The sequence below is a fragment of the Heptranchias perlo genome, chromosome 5 (genome assembly GCF_035084215.1).
Source record: "Heptranchias perlo isolate sHepPer1 chromosome 5, sHepPer1.hap1, whole genome shotgun sequence".
Lineage (NCBI taxonomy): Eukaryota > Metazoa > Chordata > Chondrichthyes > Hexanchiformes > Hexanchidae > Heptranchias > Heptranchias perlo.
Genome location: NC_090329.1, coordinates 9,001,993 through 9,028,893, shown reverse-complemented (window position 1 = coordinate 9,028,893; position 26,901 = coordinate 9,001,993). Strand labels below are relative to the sequence as shown.

Below are 26,901 nucleotides of genomic sequence, written 5' to 3'. Positions count from 1 at the left end.
TTAACAAAGTGTAAGCATATTAGAAGTAACTACACTCTAAGATGGTAGCTGCCCTGACACTCTGTGTGAGGCTGGATCAATGTTCTGGAGTTTGCTTTAGGGATCAGGGAATATTTCTGCAGGGCCTTTTTTCAGGTGATTCAGTGGGTGGGATAGAGTCCATGATGATCAGATAGATCATCTATGGTCTAGGAAAGAAATGGGCTTTCTCTCATTCTGAGATAGTTATTTTCATAAATAAAATAATTAAGCAGTGACCATTTGATCTCATCCTTCCAACATTACAACCCTAATATTCAGTGCCCTGGTCTCAATTACTATTCCTGGCAGCCCATCTCAGCTGTTAATCACCCTTTGTATATCTGTTCTAAATATGGCCTTCATAATACTTTACCTGTACCCTCTTGTTCTGCTGCATTAATGTATCTGAAAGGATTAATTATCAGTTTACTATTCCATGATGTACCTTGCTTACCTCTAAAAATTCCTCTCTCAGATATTTCTCTTCAAGGCTGAAAAGCATTAGCTAATTTTATTTGCTTTTTGGGTTGCGGCCGACGCTGGCAAGTATCAGTATTTATTACCCATTTATTACCCACTTATTACCCATCCCTAGCTGCCCTTAAATAATGGTGACGGGCCACCTTCTTGAAGCAATTGTGCTAAAAGCTGAGAGGCTTGCTAGTCGACTTCGGAAGACAACTGAACTCATGTGTAGGCCAGTCAGGCAGGGGTCCTGCAGAACATTAGGACACAACTAGTTGGGTTTTTAGGACAATCCAGCAGCTTTCATGGTCAATTTTTCTGATACCAGCCCAGAAATTACCAGATTTATTGAATTCAATTTTACAATTTGCTGTGGTAGGAATTGAACCTTCGCTTGATAGCTGAGTACCCAGCGTTTTTTTCTAGCAATGTGAATCAGCTTCATTGTTCTCTGCAATGACTGGAATGCTCCCTTATGTTGTCGTGAACAGACCCCTGTATGCAATGCTCCATGTGTAGCCTGACCAGGGCATTGCATTGCACAACTTCAGCATGACTTCTTCGAATTTGAATTCAACTCATTTGCCAATATAACCCAGGACCCTATTTGCCTTGTTGCCTCACATTGTTCATACATGGTGAATAATGAGTCAACGAATGCACCTAGGTCTCTTGAATGTTTGGACTCTAAGGGAATCAAGGGATATGGGGATCAGGCGGGAAAGTAGAGTTGAGGTAGAAGATCAGCCATGATCTTATTGAATGGCAGAGCAGGCTGAGTATGGCCTACTCCTGCTCCTGTTTCTTATGTTCTGTCAACTTACCCCTTGGCAAGTTCTATTAAATTTATTGAATGCAATTCTTTTGCTACTTTTTATTTTCAGTATGGAATATCTTACATTTATCCCTATTGAATTTTGTAACCCTGTTCAGCTGTCTTTTTAAAATCCTGTTGCCTCCTCTGAATTCACGGTTCCCCCTAGCTTTGTGTCATCTTGTGAATTTAGCTACTGTGATTCCAGGTCATTTATCTGTACCAGGTGCAGGAGGGAGCTCAGTACAGACATCTGGAGCACCCGACTCAGTGCTTCATCCCATGGTGAACTAGCGCCCTTTACGACTACCCTCTGATTCCTCCCCTTTAGGCAGTTATTAATCCACATCTATATTTTACCCTTGGTAGCCACTGACCGTATGTTGTAAAGAATTCTCGAAAGAGTTTTATCAAAGTACTTTATCAAAGGCCTTTTGGATGTCAAGGTACATGATGATGTCACATTGCTTTGCAACTCCAGGTTGGGACATTGCTCTCAAAAGACTCTCTGAGGTTGGCCTAGCAAGATCTACCCTTTCTAAAGCCATGTTGACTCTTACCTATTAAGTTATTTTCATACATTATTTTAAACTTCTGTTTCACTAATGTTAAGAGCTACAGGGCAGTTTTGACACAATGTTTGATGTCGGGTGAATATTTTTAGTGCCCTCCCTGGTTTAAAAAGACCCTCTAAGATCTCGTCAACTAGTGTGTTGTGTTCATCCTCGTGTTCAATTCCATATGGATCCCTTAGGGATCCTGCCTGACTAGTCCTTTGCTGTTCTCGGATTGGAAGATTTTTTTGCTTTTTTTTTAACCTCCTCTTCGTACTCCAGTTTCTTTTTTGACATGCTATTATAATCTTGTATTAGCCAGACGTTGCCGCACAAAAGCCTGCGGTAAGTTTGTGGGTGAGTATTAATCAATGGAGCGGCGAGCCCCATTCATTCATCGCTCGGAGCAATTTACGGGCCATTATGAAAAAATGTCATTGCTGATTTTGACTGGCACTGCATTTTCTTTACTTTTTAAAATCTAGGTTTAATTAAGAACAAAAGTAAAATAATTTTTAAAATGATCATTTTGACGACAGTGCTTATAGCATGGCTGCAAACCCACATTTACAAGGGATGCAGTTGGGTTTTTTATGGAAGGATTTTCCAGGCAGCAGTCGCCATATGAGGTAGTAATACTCATTCAACCTGCAGCTTTCAAAGCTTTGTGTGTACTTTCTTTCAGTCGGAATAATTAATAACAGCATGGTTCTACTTTGTCACGCAGTATGCTGCAGTGGTGGTTCAATTAAATACTATATTCATGCATTGTATTTATCATTTGATTCTGTCTTTATACGTAACTACAAGTGTTACTACCTAATCAATCTCCTCAATGAACTGTGACAAATTAAAAAAATATATACATTACAAAGTGGGCATGTGCTAAGCGTTTGATTGATTTTAAAAGTCAACATAGAGACATTACTTTTGATTGCACTTTTCAAGTAGCACAGATGTTCAAAGTAACAATTTCAAAGTTGCTCTTTGTTGTCATTTTCTTTTAAATCAGGAATAACAAACAGACTAAGTTAAAAAAAGAAATTACATGCACATAATAATATGCCTGAGCAAAGGATAACCTTGAGAGGTCATAACTGCACAAAGAAAGTCTCAGTTGATGCATCCACTGTGCTGTAATAAATTCTCAGAGGTTCTATAAACCCGTCACAAACAGCTTTTCTGTAGTCTAGTGGTGTACACCTTCCAGTATGGTCTGGATTACTAAGATTTAGTAAAACTATTCATTAGAATTCAAAACAGTTGAAGTGTAGATGTAAATAGGGTTGGACTTTTGTACCATCCACACCACATTTGGCTAGGTTATGTTTCAGCCATGGTAAATAATTTGAGAAGAGTTTTCTGTACTTAAAGGGGAATTGACTTCGAACTGACCAGTTTTGTGTGAAGCTCCATCCCTGGAACAGATTGGTGTCAGCCATATTGGCTGCTGAGGAATCTTCACACTGTAGCAGTTGTAAAATTTACTGCAGTGTTATCTTCCGTTATGCAGTTTTCTTGTTTTGTTATTTAATTTGAGTTTAGTTTGTGGCAAAGAATAGTTGTTTTGCCATTAATCAATGCCCAATCCCGTGAGGAAATCTGATAATTTTCACAAAACTTTACCAGATGTCACTGCCCCTTAAATGTTACACGTATAACAAATGGTTCTGAAAGAAAAAGGTGCTAGGTGCAGGTAGGATAATGGGAAAAGATAACATATTACTGGGAATGTGAATGCTCAGTCCTGCACAATATGTTAGAAATATCGTGCTGGAATTCTTGTGTTGTAACCTATATTAGTTGAAGGGTCTTGGATGAATATTCCCCTCCCCTCCACCAAAGTCTAAGGAGTTGCCAGTCATGTCAAGGGTTTCATGTATATTGCCTAAATTAGCTCACGTTGGATGAGCACTTCCCTGAGTTACAGTGTTGGAGGGAAAGGTTGGTGAGGTTGCGTGATGCACTGTAGTGGTAGCTCATTTGTCAATAGTGGTATGGTAAAAGGAGAAGAGAGAAGAGTGAGAGCAGTAACTGAGTCAGTATAGCTATCTCACAGCATCGATGGTAGTGACTGCTGGAAGCATAGAAATATATAGGGGTGCTAAAAAGTCAACAGATTCCCCACAGCTTAATGTGTTCTCCAGCATTCCTGGTTCAGCAACTGATGGTTTAAACTTCTGTTTATCAGTAGCAGAGGCCCAGGCAACCACACTGGCTTGGAGGGAATCCAAACAGGAGAAGTTTTATACTCGGTGAACTGAATGGGTTTTTCTAATTAGTTCTTATTTTGCTCCACGACAAACGCATCTCTCCATATTATCTGTCTAATTTTTATCTCCACTCTGTTAAAATTGGAATAGTTAAAATACAGTCCTGTCTATCCATCTGCCCAAGCTGTCTATGAACATTAGATTGTTACTTCAATAACTTAAAAATGCTTTGTAGATCTCGAGCAAATTTCCCTTCATCACCAGGTGCAGTAGCATAGTGGTTATGTTACTGGACTAACAATCTGGAGTCATGTGTTGAAATCCTGCCACGGCAGCTGGGGAATTTAAATTCAATTAATTAAATAAAATCTGGAATAAAATAAAAACTAGCATCAGTAATGGTGGCCATGAAACTACCGGATTGTCATAAAAACCCATCTGGTTCACGAATGCCCTTTAGGGAAGGAAACCTGCTGTCCTTATCCAGTCTGGCCTATATTTGACTCCAGACACACAGCAAAGTGGTTGATTCTTAATCGCCCTCTGAAATGGCCTAGCAAGCCACTCAGTTGTACAATCTTGCTGCAGAAAGTCACAATAAGAATAAAACCAGACAGAGCATCGGACACAACAACGGCAAACCAAGTTAGTCGACCCTGCAAAGTCCTCCTCACTAACATCAGGGGAATTGTGCCAAAATTGGGAGCGCTGTCCCACAGACTAGTCAAGCAACAGCCTGACATAGCCATACTCACAGAATCATACCTTTCAGCCAACGTCCCAGACTCTTCTATCACCATTCCTGGGTATGTCCTGTCCCCCGGCAGGTCAGAACCACCAGAAGTGGCGGTACAGTGATATACAGTCAGGAGGGAGTGGCCCTGGGAGTCCTCAACATTGATTCCGGACCCCATGAAATCTCATGGCATCAGGTCAAACATGGGCAAGGAAACCTCCTGCTGATTACCACCTACCGCCCTCAGCTGATGAATCAGTCCTCCTCCATGTTGAGCACCACTTGGAGGAAGCACTGAGGGTAGCAAGGGCACAGAATGTACTCTGGGTGGGGGACTTCAATGTCCGTCACCAAGAGTGGCTCGGTAGCACCACTGCTGGCCAAGTCCTGAAGGACATCGCTGCCAGACTGGGCCTGCGGCAGGTGGTGTGCGAACCAACACGAGGGAAAAACCTACTTGACCTCGTTCTCACCAATCTACCTGTTGCAGATGCATCTGTCCATGACTGTATTGGTAAGAGTGACCACGACACAGTCCTGATGGAGATGAAATCCCATCCTCACACTGAGGACACCATCCAACGGGTTGTGTGGCACTACCACCGTGCAAAATGGAACACAGGATCAAGCAGCTCAAAACTGGGCATCCATGAGTGCTGTGGGCCATCAGCAGCAGCAGAATTGTATTCCAGCACAATCTGTAACCTCATGGCCTGGCATATTCCTCACTCTACCATTACCAACAAGCCAGGGGATCAACACCGGCTCAATGAGGAGTGTAGAAGAGCATGCCAGGAGCAGCACCAGGCTCTGCCTAAAAATGAAGTGCCAACCTGGTGAAGCTACAACTCAGGACTACATGCATGCTAAATAGCGGAAGCAACATGCTATAGACAGAGCTAAGCGATTCCACAACCAACAGATCAGATCAAAGCTCTGCAGTCCTGCCACATCCAGTCGTGAATGGTGGTGGACAGTTAAACAACTAATGGGAGGAGCAGGCTCTGTAAACATCCCCATCCTCAATGATGGCGGAGTCCAGCACGTGAGTGCAAAAGACAAGGCTGAAGCGTTTGCAACCATCTTCAGTCAGAAGTACCGAGTGGATGATCAATCTTGGCCTCCTCCCGATATCCCCACCATCACAGAAGCCAGTCTTCAGCCAATTCGATTCACTCCACGTGATATCAAGAAACGGCTGAGTGCACTGGATACAGCAAAGGCTATGGGCCCCGACAACATCCCGGCTGTAGTGCTGAAGACTTGTGCTCCAGAACTAGCCGCGCCTCTAGCCAAGCTGTTCCAGTACAGCTACAACACTGGCATCTACCCAACAAATTGTCCAGGTAAGTCCTATCCACAAAAAGTAGGACAAATCCAATCCAGCCAATTACTGCCCCATCAGTCGACTCTCAATCATCAGCAAAGTGATGGAAGGTGTCGTCGACAGTGCTATCAAGCGGCACTTACCAATACCCTGCTCACCGATGCTCAGTTTGGGTTCCGCCAGGACCACTCAGCTCCAGACCTCATTAAAGTCTTGGTCCAAACATGGACAAAAGAGCTGAATTCCAGAGGTGAGGTGAGAGTGACTGCCCTTGATATCAAGGCAGCACTTGACCGAGTGTGGCACCAAGGAGCCCTAGTAAAATTGAAGTCAATGGGAATCGGGGGGAAAACTCTCCAGTGGCTGGAGTCATACCTAGCACAAATGGAAGATGATAGTGGTTGTTGGAGGCCAATCATCTCAGCCCCAGGACATTGCTGCAGGAGTTCCTCAGGGCAGTGTCCAAGGCCCAACCATCTTCAGATGCTTCATCATAAGGTCAGAAATGGGGATGTTTGCTGACGATTGCACAGTGTTCGGTTCCTTTCGCAATCCCTCAGATAATGAAGCAGTCCGTGCCCGCATGCAGCAAGACCTGGACAACATCCAGGCTTGGGCTGATGAGTGGCAAGTAACATTCGTGCCAGACAAGTTGCAGGCAATGACCAACTCCAACAAGAGAGAGTCTAACCACCTCCTCTTGACATTCAATGGCATTACCATCGCCGAATCCCCCACCATTACCATTGACCAGAAACTTAACTGTACCAGCCACATAAATACTGTGGCTACAAGAGCAGGTCAGAGGCTGGGTATTCTGCGGCAAGTGACTCACCTGCTGACTCCCCAAAGCCTTTCCACCATCTACAAGGCACAAGTCAGGAATGTGATGTAATACTCTCCACTTGTTTGGATGAGTGCAGCTCCGACAGCACTCAAGAAGCTTGACATCATCCAGGACAAAGCAGCCCGCTTGATTGGAACCCCATCCACCACCCTAAACATTCACTCCTTTCACCACCGGCGCACCGTGGCTGCAGTGTGTACCATCCACAGGATGCCCTGCAGCAACTCACCAAGGTTTCTTTGACAGCGCCTCCCAAACCCTCGACCTCTACCATCTAGAAGGACAAGGGCAGCAGGCACATGGGAACAACACCACCTGCACGTTCCCCTCCAAGTCACACACCATCCCGACTTGGAAATATATCGCCGTTCCTTCATCGTTGCTGGGTCAAAATCCTGGAACTCCCTTCCTAACAGCACTGTGGGAGAACCGTCACCACACGGACTGCAGCGGTTCAAGGAGGCGGCTCACCACCACCTTCTCAAGGGCAATTAGGGATGGGCAATAAATGCTGGCCTCGCCAGCGATGCCCACATCCCATCAACGAATTTTAAAAAACTCCTTTAGGTTCCCTTTCAAAAATGGCATGTTATGAATCATTGGTGAATAAACAACCTACAAGGCTTGTAAGCAATCTACCTTTTGAATGCTAACTTGTTAGCAAAATAATTCAAACATTTGGATAGAATTTCAATGAACTCAACAAGTAATTGTTTTTTCCTCGCTGATTTTTATCAGTGCACCATGTGCAACAAAGTCACAAACACCAATCTTTATCAATGGGTTTACTATTTTGTTTGCACATAATGCACAGAGGAAATGTTGGTAACCTCAATTCTTGAGGCAAGCTGGAAAGTGTTTCTACTCGTTGTCTTTCTTTTTGTCAAGATGGTGGGTAAAAATTGCAATGTGTTTCGCACGTTATCTGGGTCCAAAATGGATGCCATGAAGTTGTATTCTGCAGCGTGTTTTTCCGCGCCAGAACAGCGCTGGAAGTGCGGGCAATGCCATATTGGTTGCGGCGCTCAATCGGCGTCCGTGGTATCAGCCTGCAACAAATGCAGACGTCATTTAAAAATGTTAATACGGGTCCTGTGCCTGAATCAAGACCCTTTTGTAAAATTGGTGTCTGTGTGCGTCTGAAACATCACTTCCTTAACCCGCCCAGCAAATCATGACGGGATCAATCAGTAAGCAGTGTTCAGAAACAGCATTTAAAGGGATCCTCACTTCCATTAAAGCAAGTCTCTGGTTAGTTGTTTTGGGCTTCTCATGTGCTTTTGTGCCATGTTTTTGGTTGTTTTCGCAAGAGTTTGTCTGTGAGATACTTTTGCAGAGTGAGTTTATGGATTTGCTGGATTGCAGGATTTTCTTATTCTCATTTGCTGAGCGTAGCCGTGCAGCTGGGCTTCGCACTGTGTGGCTCCCAAATCAGTAGGAGGAGCAGCAGCAAGAAATGCAGCAAAGACCTACACAGGCTGCAAGAAGAGGGCGAAGGAGGCCTTACAGCAAGAGGGTATTCAGGAGCACAGCATCATACCTGAACCTCACAGAGGAGCAGTGTGTAAGGCGGCTGCATTTCGACAGGGAGACAGTCACTGAGCCACCTGTCGGAGTGAGAATTGGAGCCCAACACCAGGAATGCAGTGCACTGCCTGTGGCAGTGAAGGTCACCGTGGATCGAAATGTTATGCCTCTGGCTCCTTCGAAACCGCTCTGGGGACATCAGCAACATCAGTCAGTTTTCTGTACACGCGGCGATGCCGCAGGTCATTGTTGCAATGTTTATGAGGCATCAGCAGTTCATTACCTTCTCATGGAGGCTGACAAGCAGGAAGAAAGATCACTGGGATTTGTCCGCATTGCTGGACTCCTGCAGGTGCAGGGCACCATAGACTGCACGCAAGTAACCCTGTCTGCTCCCCATCAGAAACTAGCACTGTTTCTGAACCAGGAAGGGCTTCCATTTGCTCAAAGTTCAACTTACTTGTCACCACAGGCAGCGATTCAGCAGGTCTGTCCCCGGTTTCCTGGCAGTAGTCATGATGCTCTCATACGACGCCGGTCCTGAAACGCCCCATCTGTTCCACCCCGACCATCGGGTAGCAGGCTGGCAGCTGGGCTTGTACCCCATAGACAGAGCGAAGCAGCACGAGAGAACACTAGGCTTCACCTGCATTGCAGGGTTCCCCAGAGTCCAAAGAGTCATCGACTGCACCCATTGCCATGTGCGCTCTCCATCACCAGCCTGGCTTCTTTCTGAATCGAAAAGGATTCCACTCCCTCAATATCCAGCTGGTTCAATCCAGCACTGCGGACAATCCCAGTGATCTTTCTTCTAGGTTGTCAGCCTCCACGAGAAGGTAATGAACTGTTGACCCCTTACAAACATTGCAACACTATCCAGCGTTTCATGCAGGTCTGTGCCCGGTTTCCTGGCAGCAATCGTGATGCATTTATCCTGCGCCAATCCCCTGTGCCACTTTTGCTCCAACCAGGCTGTCGCTTACCGGCTGGCTACTGGACAACAAGGGCTTGGCTCATGACTCCAATCAGGAGCCCGGGCACAGACACGGAGCAGACCTACAACGAGAGCTATGCTGCCACTAGAAACATAATCGAGCAGACAGTCGGCGTGCTCAAACAACACTTTCACTGCCTGGACCGTTCCGGAGAAGTCTTGCAGTACACCCCTGAATGGGTATCCAGATTTGTGCTCACCCGTTGCATACCCCACAATTTTGCCATCATGAAGGACCAGCCATTACCACCCTCTGGGCAGCAAGAAGTGCAGCAGGAGCAGGAGCCGGGGGAGGAAGAGGAACAGCAGAAGCGGCCTTGACCACCAGAGTCACTAACTGTCAGAGCTCTCACACAGCAGCTCATCTATGAGTGCTTCACCTGAACCATCTATCCCATCCCAACACACCAATAGTCCTATAACCTGAATCACCACCATCCTTACTACCATCGTCTCACTGCCCTCATTTCATTACAAAATATACCAACACCAAATCCAGAACAAAAAAACAAATTCATCAACCAAATATTGTCGCAGTCTGTAATAATTAACAAAAATAATTATGATTCACCCTGATGCAAGCCCTTAGTGCCTGTCCTGCGTTTTCCTTTCCTTACCCTAGTGCTTCTATGAAGTGTTTCTCCAGTGCCTAAAGTTGGGAGGTGGGAGGCTGCTGAGCTTCCACTGAGAACACTTCAGATGGCCGCGGTGGGACTTGAGGGCCCGGCTGTGGACTGCAGTATCTTGGCATTGGCTGGGGCAATCTGGCCCAGCTGGCTGTGTGGCACTAACGAGCGCACTGACTGAATGGCTGCCATTGGAGCAGACATGCCGAACTCCTGCGACGTGCGGTGCCAACCTCTGAGCTGGTGTCTGCCAGTGTAAGGTCGCGTGATGCTTCCTGTCCTGCAGTGCTGCTCTCTTCTTCATCTTCTGCTCCTTGTGGGGCTGAGTGGAGCTTCTGAATCTGAAATGCAAGAAAGGGACAAGAGTTAGCATTTAGTGGCAGAGCCAAGCAGAGACAGATGAGTGGCTTCTGAAAGCGGCAGCAATTTGTCACGCATAATGTGTAAGGGTGAGATTTAAGTGAAAAGGGAAGGAAGGGAAGATGGTTTTAAACCCTGCAGGATTTGCCCTCCACCCTCGCAAGATGTCCATAACCTGTTCTTCAATTGAGGACAGTACATGGATGAATCAAGGCCCTCCTCCTGTAGCTGCCTGCTCCTATAGCTGTTTTTGTGTGCGAGTTTGCCTTGCAAGAAAGCAGACCTATAGCAGACGCCCATGGTTAGTTTCCTTTCCCTCATTCTTGCATCTCTATTTACAGAGTTTCCTTATCACCTTATCAGCATCTGCATTGGAACCAAATTCTCTTTCGCACAGAAGGCTACACCCTCTCCCAGTTTGCCTCTTATTTTTATGAAGTATTCTGTGTTCCTGTACATTTACCCAACATGTGTCATTGTTGAACCAGGTCTTTTTGATGCCGATGATATCATAGCCTCCCTCTCCAGCAAAGACCTCCAGTTCTCCCCTTTTATTCCTTAAGATTCCTAGCATTCATATTATAGAACTTCAAGGCATCCATTTTACCCTTTCTACAGAGAGATTGATCCTGGTCCAGTTCAAGTGCCGGCCTAGGAATCTGGAACATTTTCTTTTACATCAACTTTCTAGCTACATATTGACTCATTTACTCTGCTTCTCCCTAACTTGTCCAGCACATGGCATCAGAAGTCATCCCTAGATTACCGCCTCAATGTCTTGCATTGTAGTCGAGCTCTCCCTCCTAATCTTTCCTATGTAATTTTTTCCAATATGAACCATGATTTCTGGCTGGGTTTCCTTCCTTTCAGAAGTTTTTCCATCCCCTGTGTTCAATTAGATGATTTTTTTGTTTTGTTCTCACCCGATTCCCCAACAACGATGAGCTTCCATTTACAAAACGCCTTTAACATAGAAAAGCATCCAAAGATAAGTCACAGAGGCGTAAAGAAAATGGACACTAAGGGGGTAATTTTAACGTAACTCGCCAGGTGGGAAATCCATGGGATCGATGGAATGCCAGTTTGACACCCTGTCCAATGACTTTGATGCAGAGTAAAATTGGGCAGGGTGTAAAACCAATGTTGCACCCAATTTTGCCAGTTTCCCGAATGGCGGGTTCGGTTAAAATTGTTCCCAAAGTAAACAAGGGCGATATAGGATAGGATCACGCTAAGGCATGATTCCATGGGCACACAAATGGCCCTTCTTCATCTGTTAACCTAGTGAGTGCCAAAGGTTATTTAATCTGGGGGTGGTGGGCGAGGGCGGGCCGGGGGGCTGCCATCAGAGCCATGTCCAATCCAAATTGTAATTGAGAGCAGGAACCCTGATGAATATGTTCTCTCCCTAATCCCAGAAGCCGCATTGGATTGTAACACCCTATCTGCTTCCCCAGTTGAGGTCAACTAGCTATCACAAATCTAGGAGTGAACTTCCTGATCTTTTGACTTGATACCATATTGGGCAATTAATTAACTCGCAAGGCCCAGAATACCCCCTGTCGATTTTAGTGAACAAATCCACCTTTTTCTCCTTTCGCACTCACGTCAACTTTTTCACAAAATCTATCAAAATCGGGAATATCACCCCAATAGCACTAAAGAGTGACAAATCCCCAGGACCAGTTGGTTTCCATCCCAGGGTTTTAAAGGAAGTAGGTGAGCACATTGCGGATGTCCTAACTATAATCTTTCAAAGTTCTCTAGATTCAGGAACTGTTCCTCTAGATTGGAAAATTGCGCATGTCATTCCGCTTTTTAAGAAAGGAGAGAGAGGGAAACCAGGGAATTATAGACCAGTTAGCCTAAAACCTGTTGTGGGGAAAATGCTGAAGTCCATAATTAAGGATAGGGTGACTGAACACCTCGAGAATTTTCAGTTAATCAGAGAGAGCCAGCATGGATTTGTGAAAGGTAGGTTGTGCCTGACAAACCTGATTGAACTTTTTGAAGAGGTGACTAAAGTAGTGGACAGGGGAATGTCAATGGATGTTATTTATATGGACTTCCAGAAGGCATTTGTTAAAGTCCCACATAAGAGACTGTTAGCTAAGATAGAAGCCCATGGAATCGAGGGAAAAGTACGGACTTGGTTAGGAAGTTGGCTGAGCGAAAGGCGACAGAGAGTAGGGATAATGGGTAGGTACTCACATTGGCAGGATGTGACTAATGGAGTCCCGCAGGGATCTGTCTTGGGGCCTCAATTATTCACAATATTTATTAACGACTTAGATGAAGGCATAGAAAGTCTCATATCTAAGTTTGCCGATGACACAAAGATTGGTGGCATTGTAAGCAGTGTAGATGAAAACATAAAATTACAAAGCGATATTGATAGATTAGGTGAATGGGCAAAACTGTGGCAAATGGAATTCAATGTAGACAAATGTGAGGTCATCCAGTTTGGATCAAAAAAGAAGAGAACAGGGTACTTCCTAAATGGTAAAAAGTTAAAAACAGTGGATGTCCAAAGGGACTTAGGGGTTCAGGTACATAGATCATTGAAGTGTCATGACCAGGTGCAGAAAATAATCAAGAAGGCTAATGGAATGCTGGCCTTTATATCTAGAGGACTCGAGTACAAGGGGGCAGAAGTTATGCTGCAGCTATACGAAACCCTGGTTAGACCGCACCTGGAGTACTGTGAGCAGTTCTGGGCACCGCACCTTCGGAAGGACATATTGGCCTTGGAGGGAGTGCAGCGTAGGTTGACTAGAATGATACCCAGACTTCAAGGGTTAAGTTACGAGGAGAGATGACACAAATTGGGGTTGTATTCTCTCGAGTTTCGAAGGTTAAGGGGTGATCTGATCGAAGTTTATAAGATATTAAGGGGAACGGATAGGGTGGATAGAGAGAAACTATTTCCGCTGGTTGGGGATTTTAGGAGTAGGGGGTACAGTCTAAAAATTAGAGCCAGACCTTTCAGGAGCGAGATTAGAAAACATTTCTACACGCAAAAGGTGGTAGAAGTTTGGAACTCTCTTCCCCAAACGGCAATTGATACTAGCTCAATTGCTAAATTTAAATGTGAGATAGATAGCTTTTTGGCAACCAAAGGTATTAAGGGATATGGGCCAAAGGCAGGTATATGGAGTTAGATCACAGATCATGATTTCAGCACACAGCAGTCTTCAATCTAATTTTCCTGGTAGTCTGATGAGACCCCTTTGGAACATAGGAACATAGAAACATAGGAACATAGAAATATAGGAACATAGAAACATAGGAACATAGAAACATAGCAACATAGGGACATAGGAACATAGAAACATAGGAACATAGGGACATAGGAACATAGAAACATAGGAACATAGAAACATAGGAACATAGGGACATAGGAACATAGAAACATAGGAACATAGAAACATAGGAACATAGAAACATAGAAACATAGGAACATAGAAACATAGGAACATAGAAACATAGAAACATAGAAACATAGGAACATAGAAACATAGGAACATAGAAACATAGAAACATAGGAACATAGGAATATAGAAACATAGGAACATAGAAACATAGGAACATAGAAACATAGGAACATAGGAACATAGAAACATAGGAACATAGGAACATAGAAACATAGGAACATAGGGACATAGGAACTTAGAAACATAGGAACATAGAAACATAGGAACATAGAAACATAGAAACATAGGAACATAGAAACATGGGAACATAGAAACATGGGAACATAGGAACATAGAAACATAGGAACATAGAAACATAGGAACATAGAAACATATGAACATAGGAACATAGAAACATAGGAACATAGGAACATAGAAACATAGAACTGCACAGTTATATTAAAAATCAGCATCTGGGATTGCGGGGGCTCTAACACATATATTCAGAACCTCTCTGGCCACAGGGGATGTGCCAGAGGACTGGAGAACCGCTAATGTAATACCATTATTCAAGAAGGGGAGTAGGGAAAAACCGGGGAACTACAGGCCAGTGAGCCTAACATCAGTGGTAGGAAAATTATTGGAAAAAATTCTGAAGGACAAAATTAGTCTCCACTTGGAGAAGCAAGGATTAATCAGGGATAGTCAACATGGCTTTGTCAAGGGAAGATCATATCTGACTAATTTGATTGAATTTTTTGAGGGGGTGACTAGGCGTGTGGATGAGGGTAACGCAGTGGATGTGGTATACATGGATTTCAGTAAGGCCTTCGATAAAGTCCCGCACAGGAGACTGGTCAAGAAGGTACGAGCCCATGGAATCCAGGGTGCCTTGGCACTTTGGATACAAAACTGGCTTAGTGGCAGAAGGCAGAGGGTGATGGTCGAAGGTTGTTTTTGTGACTGGAAGCCTGTGGCCAGTGGGGTACCACAGGGATCGGTGCTGGGTCCCTTGCTGTTTGTGGTCTACATTAATGACTTGGATATGAATGTAAAAGGTATGATCAGTAAGTTCGCTGATGATACAAAGATTGGTAGGGTGGTAAATAGCGAGGAGGATAGCCTCAGTCTGCAGGACGATATAGATGGGTTGGTCAGATGGACGGAACAGTGGCAAATGGAATTTAACCCGGAAAAGTGCGAGGTGATGCACTTTGGAGGGACTAACAAGGCAAGGGAATACACAATGAATGGGAGGACCCTAGGCAAGACAGAGGGTCAGAGGGATCTTGGTGTGCAAGTTCACAGATCCCTGAAGGCGGCGGAACAGGTAGATAGGGTGGTAAAGAAGGCATATGGGATACTTGACTTTATTAGCTGGGGCATAGAATATAAGAGCAAGGAGGTTACGATGGAGCTGTATAAAACACTGGTTAGGCCACAGCTGGGGTACTGTGTGCAGTTCTGTTCGCCACACTACAGGAAGGATGTGATCGCTTTGGAGAGGGTGCAGAGGAGATTCACCAGGATGTTACCAGGGCTGGAGCGCTTCAGCTATGAAGAGAGACTGGGAAGATTGGGTTTGTTTTCCTTGGAGCAGAGGAGGCTGAGGGGGGACATGATTGAGGTGTACAAAATTATGAGGGGCACAAATAGGATGGATACTAAGGAGCTTTTTCCCTTCGTTGAGGGTTCTATAACAAGGGGGCATAGATTCAAGGTAAAAGGCGGGAGGTTTAGAGGGGATTTGAGAAAGAAATTTTTCACCCAGAGGGTGGTTGGAGTCTGGAACTCACTGCCTGAAAGGGTTGTGGAGGCAGGAACCCTCACAACATTCAAGAAGCATTTGGATGAGCACTTGAAATGCCATAGCATACAAGGCTACGGACCAAATGCTGGAATATGGGATTAGAGTAGACAGGGCTTGATGGCCGGTGCGGACACGATGGGCCGAAGGGCCTCTATCCATGCTGTATAACTCTATGACTCTATCAGCCATGATCTTATCAAATGGCGGAGCAGGCACGAGGGGCTGAATGGCCTACTCCTGTTCCTATGTTCCTATGTTCCAAAGGAGTCTAATCAGACTACCAGGAAAATTAGATTGAAGACTGCTGTGTGCTGAAATCATGAAGATAACTGTCCATAATATATTCTTTATTGCAGCCTCAACTTTCACCAGATGGACATTTCAATCGGGGACTGACTTTTTAACGTTCTGTCAGCATGTTTTAAAACTAGACTCGGTTTTAAAATTTGTGCAGTTATATTAAAAATCAGCATCTGGGTTTGAATGGTATTGTAAAGTTGTACCTTTGTCTATTTTCAATTTTTAAGAAACTTTAAAAAAGCATAACTACAATCCAAATAGATATTTGGGAAGCTGTCTAAAGTACAAGTTATTTTATTTCTTTGTTGTTAAATTAATGTTAACATTTCAAATTGGAAAATATCTGTTGTCTTTCCAACAGAATGTATATAATGCACATCAACAGTTACAATGACATGCAAACGAGACTTCGACCTAAAGTACCTATCAGTTATCAAAAGACTGAGGAAATATTGTTGAGAACTTGTGATCGTATGACTTGGCATGAAACCTAAACATGTTCGAGCTGCTCGGAAAATTGTTAGGCCAGTTTTATTTTATAAATAACACATTGATGGCAAAAATAATTTTATTACAATCCTCAGGTATCATTGGTACACACACCTTGCTCTGGCTATTAAAATGTTTCAGGTTTTTTGATAAAGTCTGGTTTAAATTATAAATTCTTATTGAAACGTGTATTTTATTGTCATTTGCAAAGTGTGCTTTCACTTCATTTTATTTTCTTTCCTGAGCGAGAGTTGAAAGTTGCTAAAGATTATTTGTTTGCGCGTTGTTTCTTTTGAATAAACAAGCTGCATTTTTGAGCCAGATTTTATTTAACAGTGTAAAGTAACAAGAGATATATATTAACCCCGTAAGTCAGTCTCAAATGCATTTGTTTTACCACAAACACGGTGGCAAATTAGTATTGACATAAATTTAATATAGAATTTGTGGTCTAATATTCTTAAGTCCATAATAAATCATCAAGGGATTGACGGATAGATGATTTCGAACAAGACCATTGCAAAGGAGTGTGCCATGCAGCATTCCAGAAATCAAAATGGGTCGTGACAGCAGGCCATGTTGTGTTTAGGAACTGGCCTGTTGGACAGGTAGAATCATCCTGCCAGTGATTAGATTTCAGTCGTGCAGCCAGGTGAAGCGTGCTGTCCACACTGGGCACTGAGATTTCCCGTGCAATTTGGAGTGCCGCAGGACCAGGGGAAGCACGTTATGTGCCTGGGCATATGCTGTGATTCTCTCAGTTTCAGAAGAAACTGGTGTGGCACCAGTATTGGCAGGCATATCCCTTGCCAGCACAAGTGAAGCATAATTGCTTAATGTACTTCACTTGCATCAGTGCCCTCAGGCATCCGTAAGTAAGTGAATAACTTTAAAGTGGGCAGTGTTTCAACGGTGCATGTAAGAAACTATTCTTGCAGCATTAGAAATACAGAAAATACCAGAGACCCAGTTGATTTAAAGCCCTCGGGTAATTCTTATTGCTCTGCTACCAAGGTTGCTGTTCTGAGCAGCCTTTTGCCCAATGCCACACAGCGTGCTGTAAGTAATTTTCTGTTGTTTGAGAGTAAACAAACCACTCTTCAATCTCCCCATCAGTGTTTCTTTAGTTTGAGTAAGCAGGAGAATGTTTGATTTTCTGTTTTTTTTTTGTTGTTGTGACAGCTGCCTGTGGAGGGAATCTGACAGGCCCTGCGGGCGTCATTTTATCGCCTAACTACCCTCAGCCTTATCCTCACGGGAAAGAATGTGACTGGAGAATTAAAGTCAATCCGGACTATGTCATAGCACTGATATTTAAAAGGTGAATTCCCAGAAAAATAATATTTTTCGGTTAAATATCATGCAGTGTAATTACATTCTGCCGTCTGTACAGGCACGTTACTTATTAATGTTAACAGCCCTACTTTTATTCTGAAGTATATCAGAGTCAACATTTCTGCCTAACATCTTTTTGATCTTGTTCATTTTGTTTTAGTTTCAGTATGGAGCCCAGCTATGATTTTCTTCATATCTATGAAGGGGAAGATTCCAACAGCCCCTTAATTGGCAGCTTTCAAGGATCACAGTCACCTGAGAGAATTGAGAGCAGTGGCAATAGCCTTTACCTGGCCTTTCGTAGTGATGCCTCTGTCAGCATGGCGGGATTTGCCATCGATTATAAAGGTACTAATTTTCCCGCTATCTGGTTAATACATAGTAGCGTTTAAATGCTTACACATCTTTGGATCCTGAAACTGTAGTTAGTAACTTCTGTTTTTAAAAAAATGCAAAGAAGCGACATTTACTTAATAATCTGATTTTTATAGCTGTCTGTCTTAACATGTAATCCAGGTTACAAAAACCCAAAGGTAATTGGAAAAATGTTGTGTTTTGAGGTATTTTGAGTTCCTCATCCTTAGAAACATAGGAACAGGAGTAGGCCATTTAGCACCTCGAACCTGTTCCACCATTCAATGAGATCATGGCTGATCTGTGACCTAACTCCAAAAACCTGCCTTAGCCCCATAACCCTTAATACCTTTGGTTAACAAAAATCTATCAATCTCAGATTTAAAATTAACAATTGAGCTAGCATCAACTGCCCTTTGCGGAAGAGAGTTCCAAACTTCTACCACCCTTTGTGTGTAGAAGTGTTTCCTAACTTCACTCCTGAAAGTCCTGGCTCTAATTTTTAGTTTATGTCCCCGAGTCCTAGACTCCCCAAGCAGCAGAAATAGTTTCTCTCCATCTACCCTATCAGTTCCCCTTAATATCTTGAAAATTTCAATCAAATCATCCCTCAATCTTCTAAATTCCAGGGAATACAACCCTAGTTTGTGTAATCCCTCCTCGTAATTTAACCCTTGGGGTCCAAGTATCATTCTAGTAAATCTGCATTGCTCTCCCTCCAACACCAATATATCCTTCCTCAGGTGCAGTGCCCAGAACTGAACACAGTACTCCAGGTGTGGTCTAACCAGGGCTTTGTATAGCTGTAGTATAACTTCTAACCCCTTGTATTCTAATCCTCTAGATATAAAGGCCAGCATTCCATTAGCCTTTTTGATTATTTTCTGTACCTGTCCATGACATTTTAATGATCTATGTTATAGATTTAAATAAATTTAAAACAGAAATAGAAAGTTTCCTCGAAGTAAAGGGAATTAGGGGTTACGGGGAGCGGGCAGGAAATTGGACATGAATTTAGATTTGAGGTTAGGATCAGATCAGCCATGATCTTATTGAATGGCGGAGCAGGCTCGAGGGGCCGATTGGCCTACTCTTGCTCCTTTTTCTTATGTTCTTATATATACGTGGACCCCGAAGTCTCTTTGGATCTCCATTGTTTCGAGCTTTTCACCATTTAGAAAGTACTCTGATCCATCCTTTTTAGGTCAAAAGTGGATGACTTCACACTTGCCTATGTTAAAATCCATTTGCCACAGCTTTGCCCATTCACTTAATCTATTAATATCTCTCTGTAATTTTATGCTTCCTTCTACACAGCTTACAATGCTGCCTATCTTTGTGTCATTGACAATCTAGGATGTGTGGCTCTCTATCCCGTTATCTAAGCCGTTAATAAATACAGTGAATAATTGAGGCCCCAACGCAGATCCCTGTGGACACCACTAGTCACATCCTGCCAATTTGAGTACCTGCCCATTACCCCTACTTTTTGCCTCCTGCCACTCAGCCAATTTCCTAACCAGGTCAATAATTTGCCCTCAATTCCATGAGCTTCAACTTTAGCTAACAGTCTCTTATGATGGACTTTATCGAATGCCTTCTGGAAGTTCATTTAAACAACATCCATAGACATTCCCCTGTCTAATATTTCCGTCACCTCTTCAAAAAATTCAATCAGATTTGATCTATCCTTTACAAATTCATGCTGGCTTTCTGATCAGCTGAAAATTTTCAAGGTGTTCAGTCACTCTATCTTTAATTATAGACTCTAGTAATTTCCCGACAACAGATGTTAGGCCAACTGGTCTGTAATTCCCTGGTTTCCCTCTCTTCCCTTTTTTAAATAGCGGAGTGACATGTCCAATTTTCCAATCTAAAGGAACAGTTCCTGAATGAAGAGAACTTTGGAAGATTATAGTTAGGGCATCTGCAATGTTCTTACCTACTTCCTTTAAATCCATGGAATGGAAACCATCTGGTCCTGGGGACTTGTCACTCTTTAGTGCCATTATTTTCATCATTACTATTAATTTGCTGGCATTAATTATGGTGAGTCCCCGTCCCTGATTCAAAATTAGTTTCCTTGGGGTGTCCGGCATGCTATCCTCCTCCTCTACTGTAAATACTGATTCATAGTAATTATTCAACATGACTGCCATTTCCTTATTTTCATTTACAATATCACCATTATCAGTTTTTAAGGGGCCCAAATTGCTCTTACTCAAACACTTTTGATTCTGATTTCATGAACATTTATATTTTTAATATAAATATTAATCACCTACTATCAGTTAAATTTTCTTTCCAGTATATGAGGAATAGAAGTGTCCGTGTTTGGATGTGTTATTAAAGCTATATTTAACATTTTTATTATTTTCTAAATGTATATCAGCTGTCATATGAAGCAACCATGTTTTATTTTTCCACATAAGAAACATTTTAAATAATTTAATTTGGCTTTTAATTTTTACAGCAAACCCAAATATGACTTTGTGCACAGATAAAAAGCAAAATGGTAAATGCTGGAAATCAGGAACATCTTTTAAATGCACAGCAGATCAGTTGGTATCTGAAAGATAAAAGAGGTTAATGTTTCAGGATGAATTCTGATGGAGGGTTCCAACAGCAACATTACATATATTTCAGATGCAGACTGACCTGCTGTGTTTTTCTGAATGCCTTCTTTATATTACCTTCTGAATACTTTTTTTGATAACAAAACATTTAAATGTAAAGTTTGAGAGATGTGCACAACCAAGGACAGGGGAGGGGAGGTTTAATAAAATATACTAATATTTGTGAGGAAGAGCTTTATCTGTGTCTTTTGAGTTGTTATGCCTTCCCCATGTAAAACAAACCGGGTTCCATTTTTATGCATTGTGTATCCACTGTGCGTTTGGATGGAATTTAATGGCCCAGATTTTGCTGAAAAAATAACGGTGTCTAAACGACACGCACCATTATTAACGCGCAAATCGGCCAGCAACTTGTGGTGAGGAAGAGATGCCCCGTGAATTGCGAATCGCCACAAGTTGCTGGCTGATTTTCGCCGCTCTGCCGTTAGCTTCACGAAAACGGCAACTCGCTCTTCACCTCCCCGTGATTTTCGTGAAGTTGCTGCATTTGCGCATTAATTGCCCATTAAACACGCCACAGAAAGTTAAGTCTAGTAATTAACAGCGTAAGTACCCTTTTAGCGACATGATAATTGTTAATGACTGCCAATCAACCTCTTTTGCCCAGACACTGAACAATTAAAACCGTGGAGTCTCATTCCTTCCGGTTGTGAACTGTTTTAGGAGATTTTAAAAATGTCAAATTTTACATGTTTAAATATTTTTTCTTACTTTTCTTTTGCTTGTTTTTTCTTTCTCTCTTAATCCAATCTTTCTTTCCCTCTCTCTATTTTTCTTTCTCTACCTGATTTGTCGTTGAATTCACCCACTCTAATTCACTCTCCTCACTCAGTCCTTACTCTGTTTATAAGCAACATTGTGGTACAGTGCTGTGCGAACCTCAACAGGCTGCCCTGCAGAGGTGTTCAGTCCAGTTTCACACAAGTAATTATGCAGTGATTTACTGTCAGCTGTGATGTTATGATTAGTCACTGTGCAGTCTGAATCCCAATTACATTTTAACGGGGATTTAACCAGTGGCAGGAATATCACACATTCGCATTGCAGGATATAATGATGCAATCTAACAGGCACTCCTTGACAGAGAGGGAGAGAAAATCAGTGGAAGAGTAATCTCAAGCAGCTCTCGTACTGCTCTAGAGACTGGACATAGTATGACTGTGATGGAGGGAGGCTTCGGACCAAGTCTATTTTCCTGCATTCGTGGTTGCCAGTTATGAGCGATGCAGAAAGAGGCCACTAGGAGGAAAAAGGAAGAAAAAAGTAAAATATCTCAAAGTTTCTTGAATATCAAGAATCTGCCTGTTAGTTTGCATCAATATATTCTGTAATGCGAATGTGTGAAATTCCTGCCACTGGTTAAATCCCTGCTAAAATGCAATTGGGATTCAGATGTACTGCCAGTTCTAAACCTTGCAAGATTCTTCTCCAAAGTGTCAACATTTAGCTATTCTTGCCAACTGTTTTCCTTCCTTCCCAGACTGTTGCTGGTGTACATTTCCACAGGTGCCAGCAGCCATCTGTTGCCTTACTCAAATAACCATTCTTCATGTGTGAGCCAGTACAGCAAATACCAAAGGGATATATTGACTGTGAAAGACATCACAGCCAAGCTTAATCCTGTCCTCACATGAATCACTGGATTACAATCAGGAACAGGAATCTTGGTTCATGTTCTCTTTCTTAACTGCTGTCCTGGCTAAGATCAGTTAAGCCAACACCGGGAGTCGAACCTACACTTTCTGTTCTGCATGGATTTAGGCTCAAGTGCGTTACACCTTTGCATGTAATCTTTTTAACTCTTACCCATGTAGCAAAGTTTCACTGACCAGTTCCTCCAGAATCCATAGGTAGCTGCAGAACATTTCCACTTTTCTATTGTTTGTTTATTCCCGTTTCATTGAAAATGCTCGATTGGAAAATGTTCCCTTTTGTGAAGTTCTACTTTATTCCATTTTATTACAGAGAAACCACGGGAAGCTTGTTTTGACCCCGGAAACATAATGAATGGCACACGCATTGGCATGGACTTTAAACTCGGTTCCACTGTTACCTACCACTGCGATGCTGGCTACAAATTAGCAAGTCTTGCTACAATCATGTGCATCATTGGGGCTGATGAGAAGCCAGTCTGGAATAGACCTCTTCCTTCTTGCATTGGTAATGTATAAACACCATTTTTAATTGAGTGGGCAAGAACGCTGTGTCTTGGTGCATAACAGTTTACAGGTGATGATAGAAATTGGCCATCCTCCCAGCACAAGTTTTAATTTTTCATTATGATCTTTAGTAAGGTTACACATTCAATATGATATTGTACAGCTCAAAATATTAGAGAACTGTAAAAGTATTAGGCAGCTCAATGCTTCCATTTCTGAATGATTCTATTTTTAATATTCTTGTCTTTTTCTGATTGGAAGGATAAAATTAACTGCAAGTGATGGGACAATGGGCCTGAATTTGCTGGAAAATTGGGCCGAAGTAATGATGTAATAATGTCATATGCCATTATTAATATATAAAAGTTCGAAGAAATAATGGAGTAAGTTATGCCATAATTTGCCGATAGCCTCGCCTAAGCCGATATAAGTTTGTTCTCGTCACTCAGCCCACCATTGCAGTCAATGGCGAGCCATTCTGCAGGATTTATGCCATTATTTGCACCGCAGCCACTTAGACTGAAAAATGATGGCGTGAGAGATCTGGTATTGATGCGACTTAAGGTCGTCACATGAATCTCAACCTGAGGGACCAACAAAGGGACCATTAAAACGGTGGAGCCTCACCCTAGCAATTTGGAAATTGTTCTCAGCGATTGCTTTTTCTAATTCTCTCAGTTTTGCCATCCAGTGACTTGCTCGTGTCTGAAGGCAATTAATTTCAGGATCCCCTTTCTACATGTTCGGAAGGTGAAAGCATTGTAATACTCTATCCACTGGATATTCCCCTGTTCTTGATTATCATGGACTACCTGGGGGAGGAGCAGAGGGAGTAGGTGTTTGAGGAACCATGTCCGGAGACTGAATCAATCTCCCTCCTATTCCCCCCACCCCCTGCAGAGAGTATACAGGGAACAAATGTAATTTGAGGCACTGTTGGAGGAGCTGTGCTTGTGCAGACTGCGCTTCATCAAGGAACCAATTGGCCACCTCTGTAAGATGCCCCATGAAGACCTGAAGCTGCAGATCTATCTTCTGCAGGAACTTGTCAGTGGCAATGAAGGCCATTCTTCTTAACAGGCAGCTTGGAGATCTGTGACAGCACCTTAGTGTTCACTCTTGAATTTATTCCGTCTTTTTCTGTGGGGAAATAGCTACCTGGCACCTCCCTTTGATGGCATGGCTAAGAGTGGGATGTTGTACTGCCTCGTTTTCTGAACAAATACTGACCAGCGGTGATGTGGAGATGCCGGTGATGGACTGGGGTGGACAAATGTAAGGAATCTTACAACACCAGGTTATAGTCCAACAAATTTATTTTAAAATCACAAGCTTTCGGAGATTATCCCCTTCGTCAGGTGAATGAGTGAAAAGGTTTTCAAATCGCATATCTTATACTAGGCTGGGACAGCATCACACCAATCAAAAGGTGTCGTTGTTATTCAAACAGGCCAGTCACGGAGAACAGCACGTCCCAGTACACTGGATATACATTGTGTCAATTACACAGACAGAGAGAAAGAGACCCAAATGGCAGTGAGAGAGAGGGAATATTAAAAACATAATTTTTTTCCCCTTTTTGCTGGTGGGGTTATGTGTAGCGTGACATGAACCCAAGATCCCGGTTGAGGCCGTCCTCATGGGTGCGGAACTTGGCTATCAACTTCTGCTCGACGATTTTGCGTTGTCTTGTGTCTCGAAGGCCGCCTTGGAGAACGCTTACCCGAAGATCGGTGGCTGAATGTCCTTGACTGCTAAAGTGTTCCCCGACTGGGAGGGAACCCTCCTGTCTGGCGATTGTTGCACGGTGTCCGTTCATCCGTTGTCGCAGTGTCTGCATGGTCTCGCCAATGTACCATGCTCCGGGGCATCCTTTCCTGCAATGTATGAGGTAGACAACGTTGGCCGAGTCACAGGAGTATGAACCATGTACCTGGTGGGTGGTGTCCTCTCGTGTGATGGTGGTATCCGTGTCAATGATCTGGCATGTCTTGCAGAGGTTGCCGTGGCAGGGTTGTGTGGTGTCGTGGACGCTGTTCTCCTGAAAACTGGGTAACTTGCTGCGAACGATAATCTGTTTGAGGTTGGGTGGCTGTTTAAAGGCGAGTAGTGGAGGCGTGGGGATGGCCTTTGCGAGGTGTTCGTTGTCATCGATGACATGTTGAAGGCTGCGGAGAACATGGCGTAGTTTCTCCGCTCCGGGGAAGTACTGGACGACGAAGGGTACTCTGTTGGTTGCGTCCTGTGTTTGTCTTCTGAGGAGGTCTATGCGATTCTTCGCTGTGGCCCGTCGGAACTGTCGATCGACAAGTCTAGCGTCATATCCCGTTCTTACGAGGGCGTCTGTGTGCCTTTGAATTTACCCATGTCCTACACTGTATCTTCAATCTCATTTGCCCCTGTCCAGTTTTCCTTTGTGAATATTTGCCTGTGTTCACCTTACCCCTAAGAAATGTGATCCTTCTTGCCCTTTGAACTATTATTCTTACATCGGCATTGTCTACTGTCAAATTATTTCTCATCTGAAGAGCTCTGGCCTAATCCATGATCATCAATGCAGTTTGAGGCATGGCTACTTCACTGCAGATCTTGATGCCTATGTTGCCCAACTCTGGACCTCTGCTCTTGAACACTTCAATGAATCACCTTTCATTGTCTTGGACGTCTCCATAGCCTTAGGGTCTGGCACCATTAACTTCAAAACAAATTACCATCACATAGCCTCCAACCCATGTTCATGCCTATCTAGTTTTCTCTCAGATCGCTTTATTTGTGCAGTAATCGCTCCTCTGCCTGTTTTTCCATTAACTCAGATATTTCTCTGTCCTCTGTTCTACCCTCTAGGTTCACAACCTGCAGTTCTTTCGCAGTGCACTGATTGAATCACCACATTTTGATCCCCCCATGCCATTTCGGGCAGTGAGGTCTTGCTTCTTCCGATTTTTTTTAAAGATACAATTTTTTCATGTCACTCACAAGTCTAAGAGATCTCGCAAGAACAAGGGGACATAATATTAGAATTAGAGCCAGGCCATTCAGGAACAAAATCAGGAAGTACTTTTTCACACGAAAGGTAGTAGAAATCTGGAACTTTCCCCCAAAAGGGTTGTGGATGTTGTATTTTCTAACATCATATGACTCCTCAAATTACTAAAGCTTTCTTATTCACTCCTTAAATCTTCATTACTCATAACAACGGCCCTTTCTAACTTTCAAAGTTCATTCATTTTATTTTAAAATATTTCATCCAGAAATTATTTTTGAAGTTTCCAACAGAATTAGAAGGACAGATAAAATAATTTATCATTTCTTACTATGAGAGGTTCTTTGAAGAAATCGGAATGTCTGAAGCTTGTTATAATTATCATCGTGGAGCAGAAGAGCTGCTACAGCTCTCCAAGTTTAAAGTCTCCTCAATGAATATTCCATTGTGTCAGGAGACAGTTCATGTTTGTTCAGCATCATATTATAATGAAGGAACTAACGAGCCCACAAATATATTTTACGCTTTAAAAATATATGATGAAAGTACATTTCTCAAAAAATACTGCATTTAAATTGATGTCCATTGGGAGAGCTTAATACGATTCCACGGGCAATAAAATGCCAGAATTGTAATAATAAGGTGTCAGCCTTCGCTCAGTGGGAGCATTCTCGCCTCTGAGTCAGAAGGTTGTGGGTTCCAGTTGCGCTCCAGAGATTTGAGCTCTTAATCTAGGCTGCACTGTCAGAAGTACTATCTATCGGGTTGATTGAAACCGAGACCCCGTCTGCCCTCTCAGGTGGACGTTAAAGATCCCATGGCACTATTCCAAGAAGAGCAGGGGCGTTCTCCCAGTGCCCTAGCCAACAAATTTTTCAACTAATACCTAAAACAGATGATCTGATCGTTTATTTCATTGCTGTTTGTGAGACCTTGCT

At 43.0% G+C, this 26,901-nt stretch overlaps 1 protein-coding gene across 1 annotated transcript in view; it reads left to right on the top strand.

The window, feature by feature from the left end:
- Positions 1 to 26,901, top strand: part of LOC137321575 (CUB and sushi domain-containing protein 1-like) — a 2,214,006-nt gene that overhangs the window by 1,792,254 nt on the left and 394,851 nt on the right. The window contains exons 28-30 of the mRNA XM_067984007.1: positions 17,679 to 17,817; positions 17,992 to 18,179; positions 22,787 to 22,981. Of these exons, the coding sequence (XP_067840108.1) occupies positions 17,679 to 17,817; positions 17,992 to 18,179; positions 22,787 to 22,981 (522 nt within the window). The remainder of the gene's footprint in view (positions 1 to 17,678; positions 17,818 to 17,991; positions 18,180 to 22,786; positions 22,982 to 26,901) is intronic.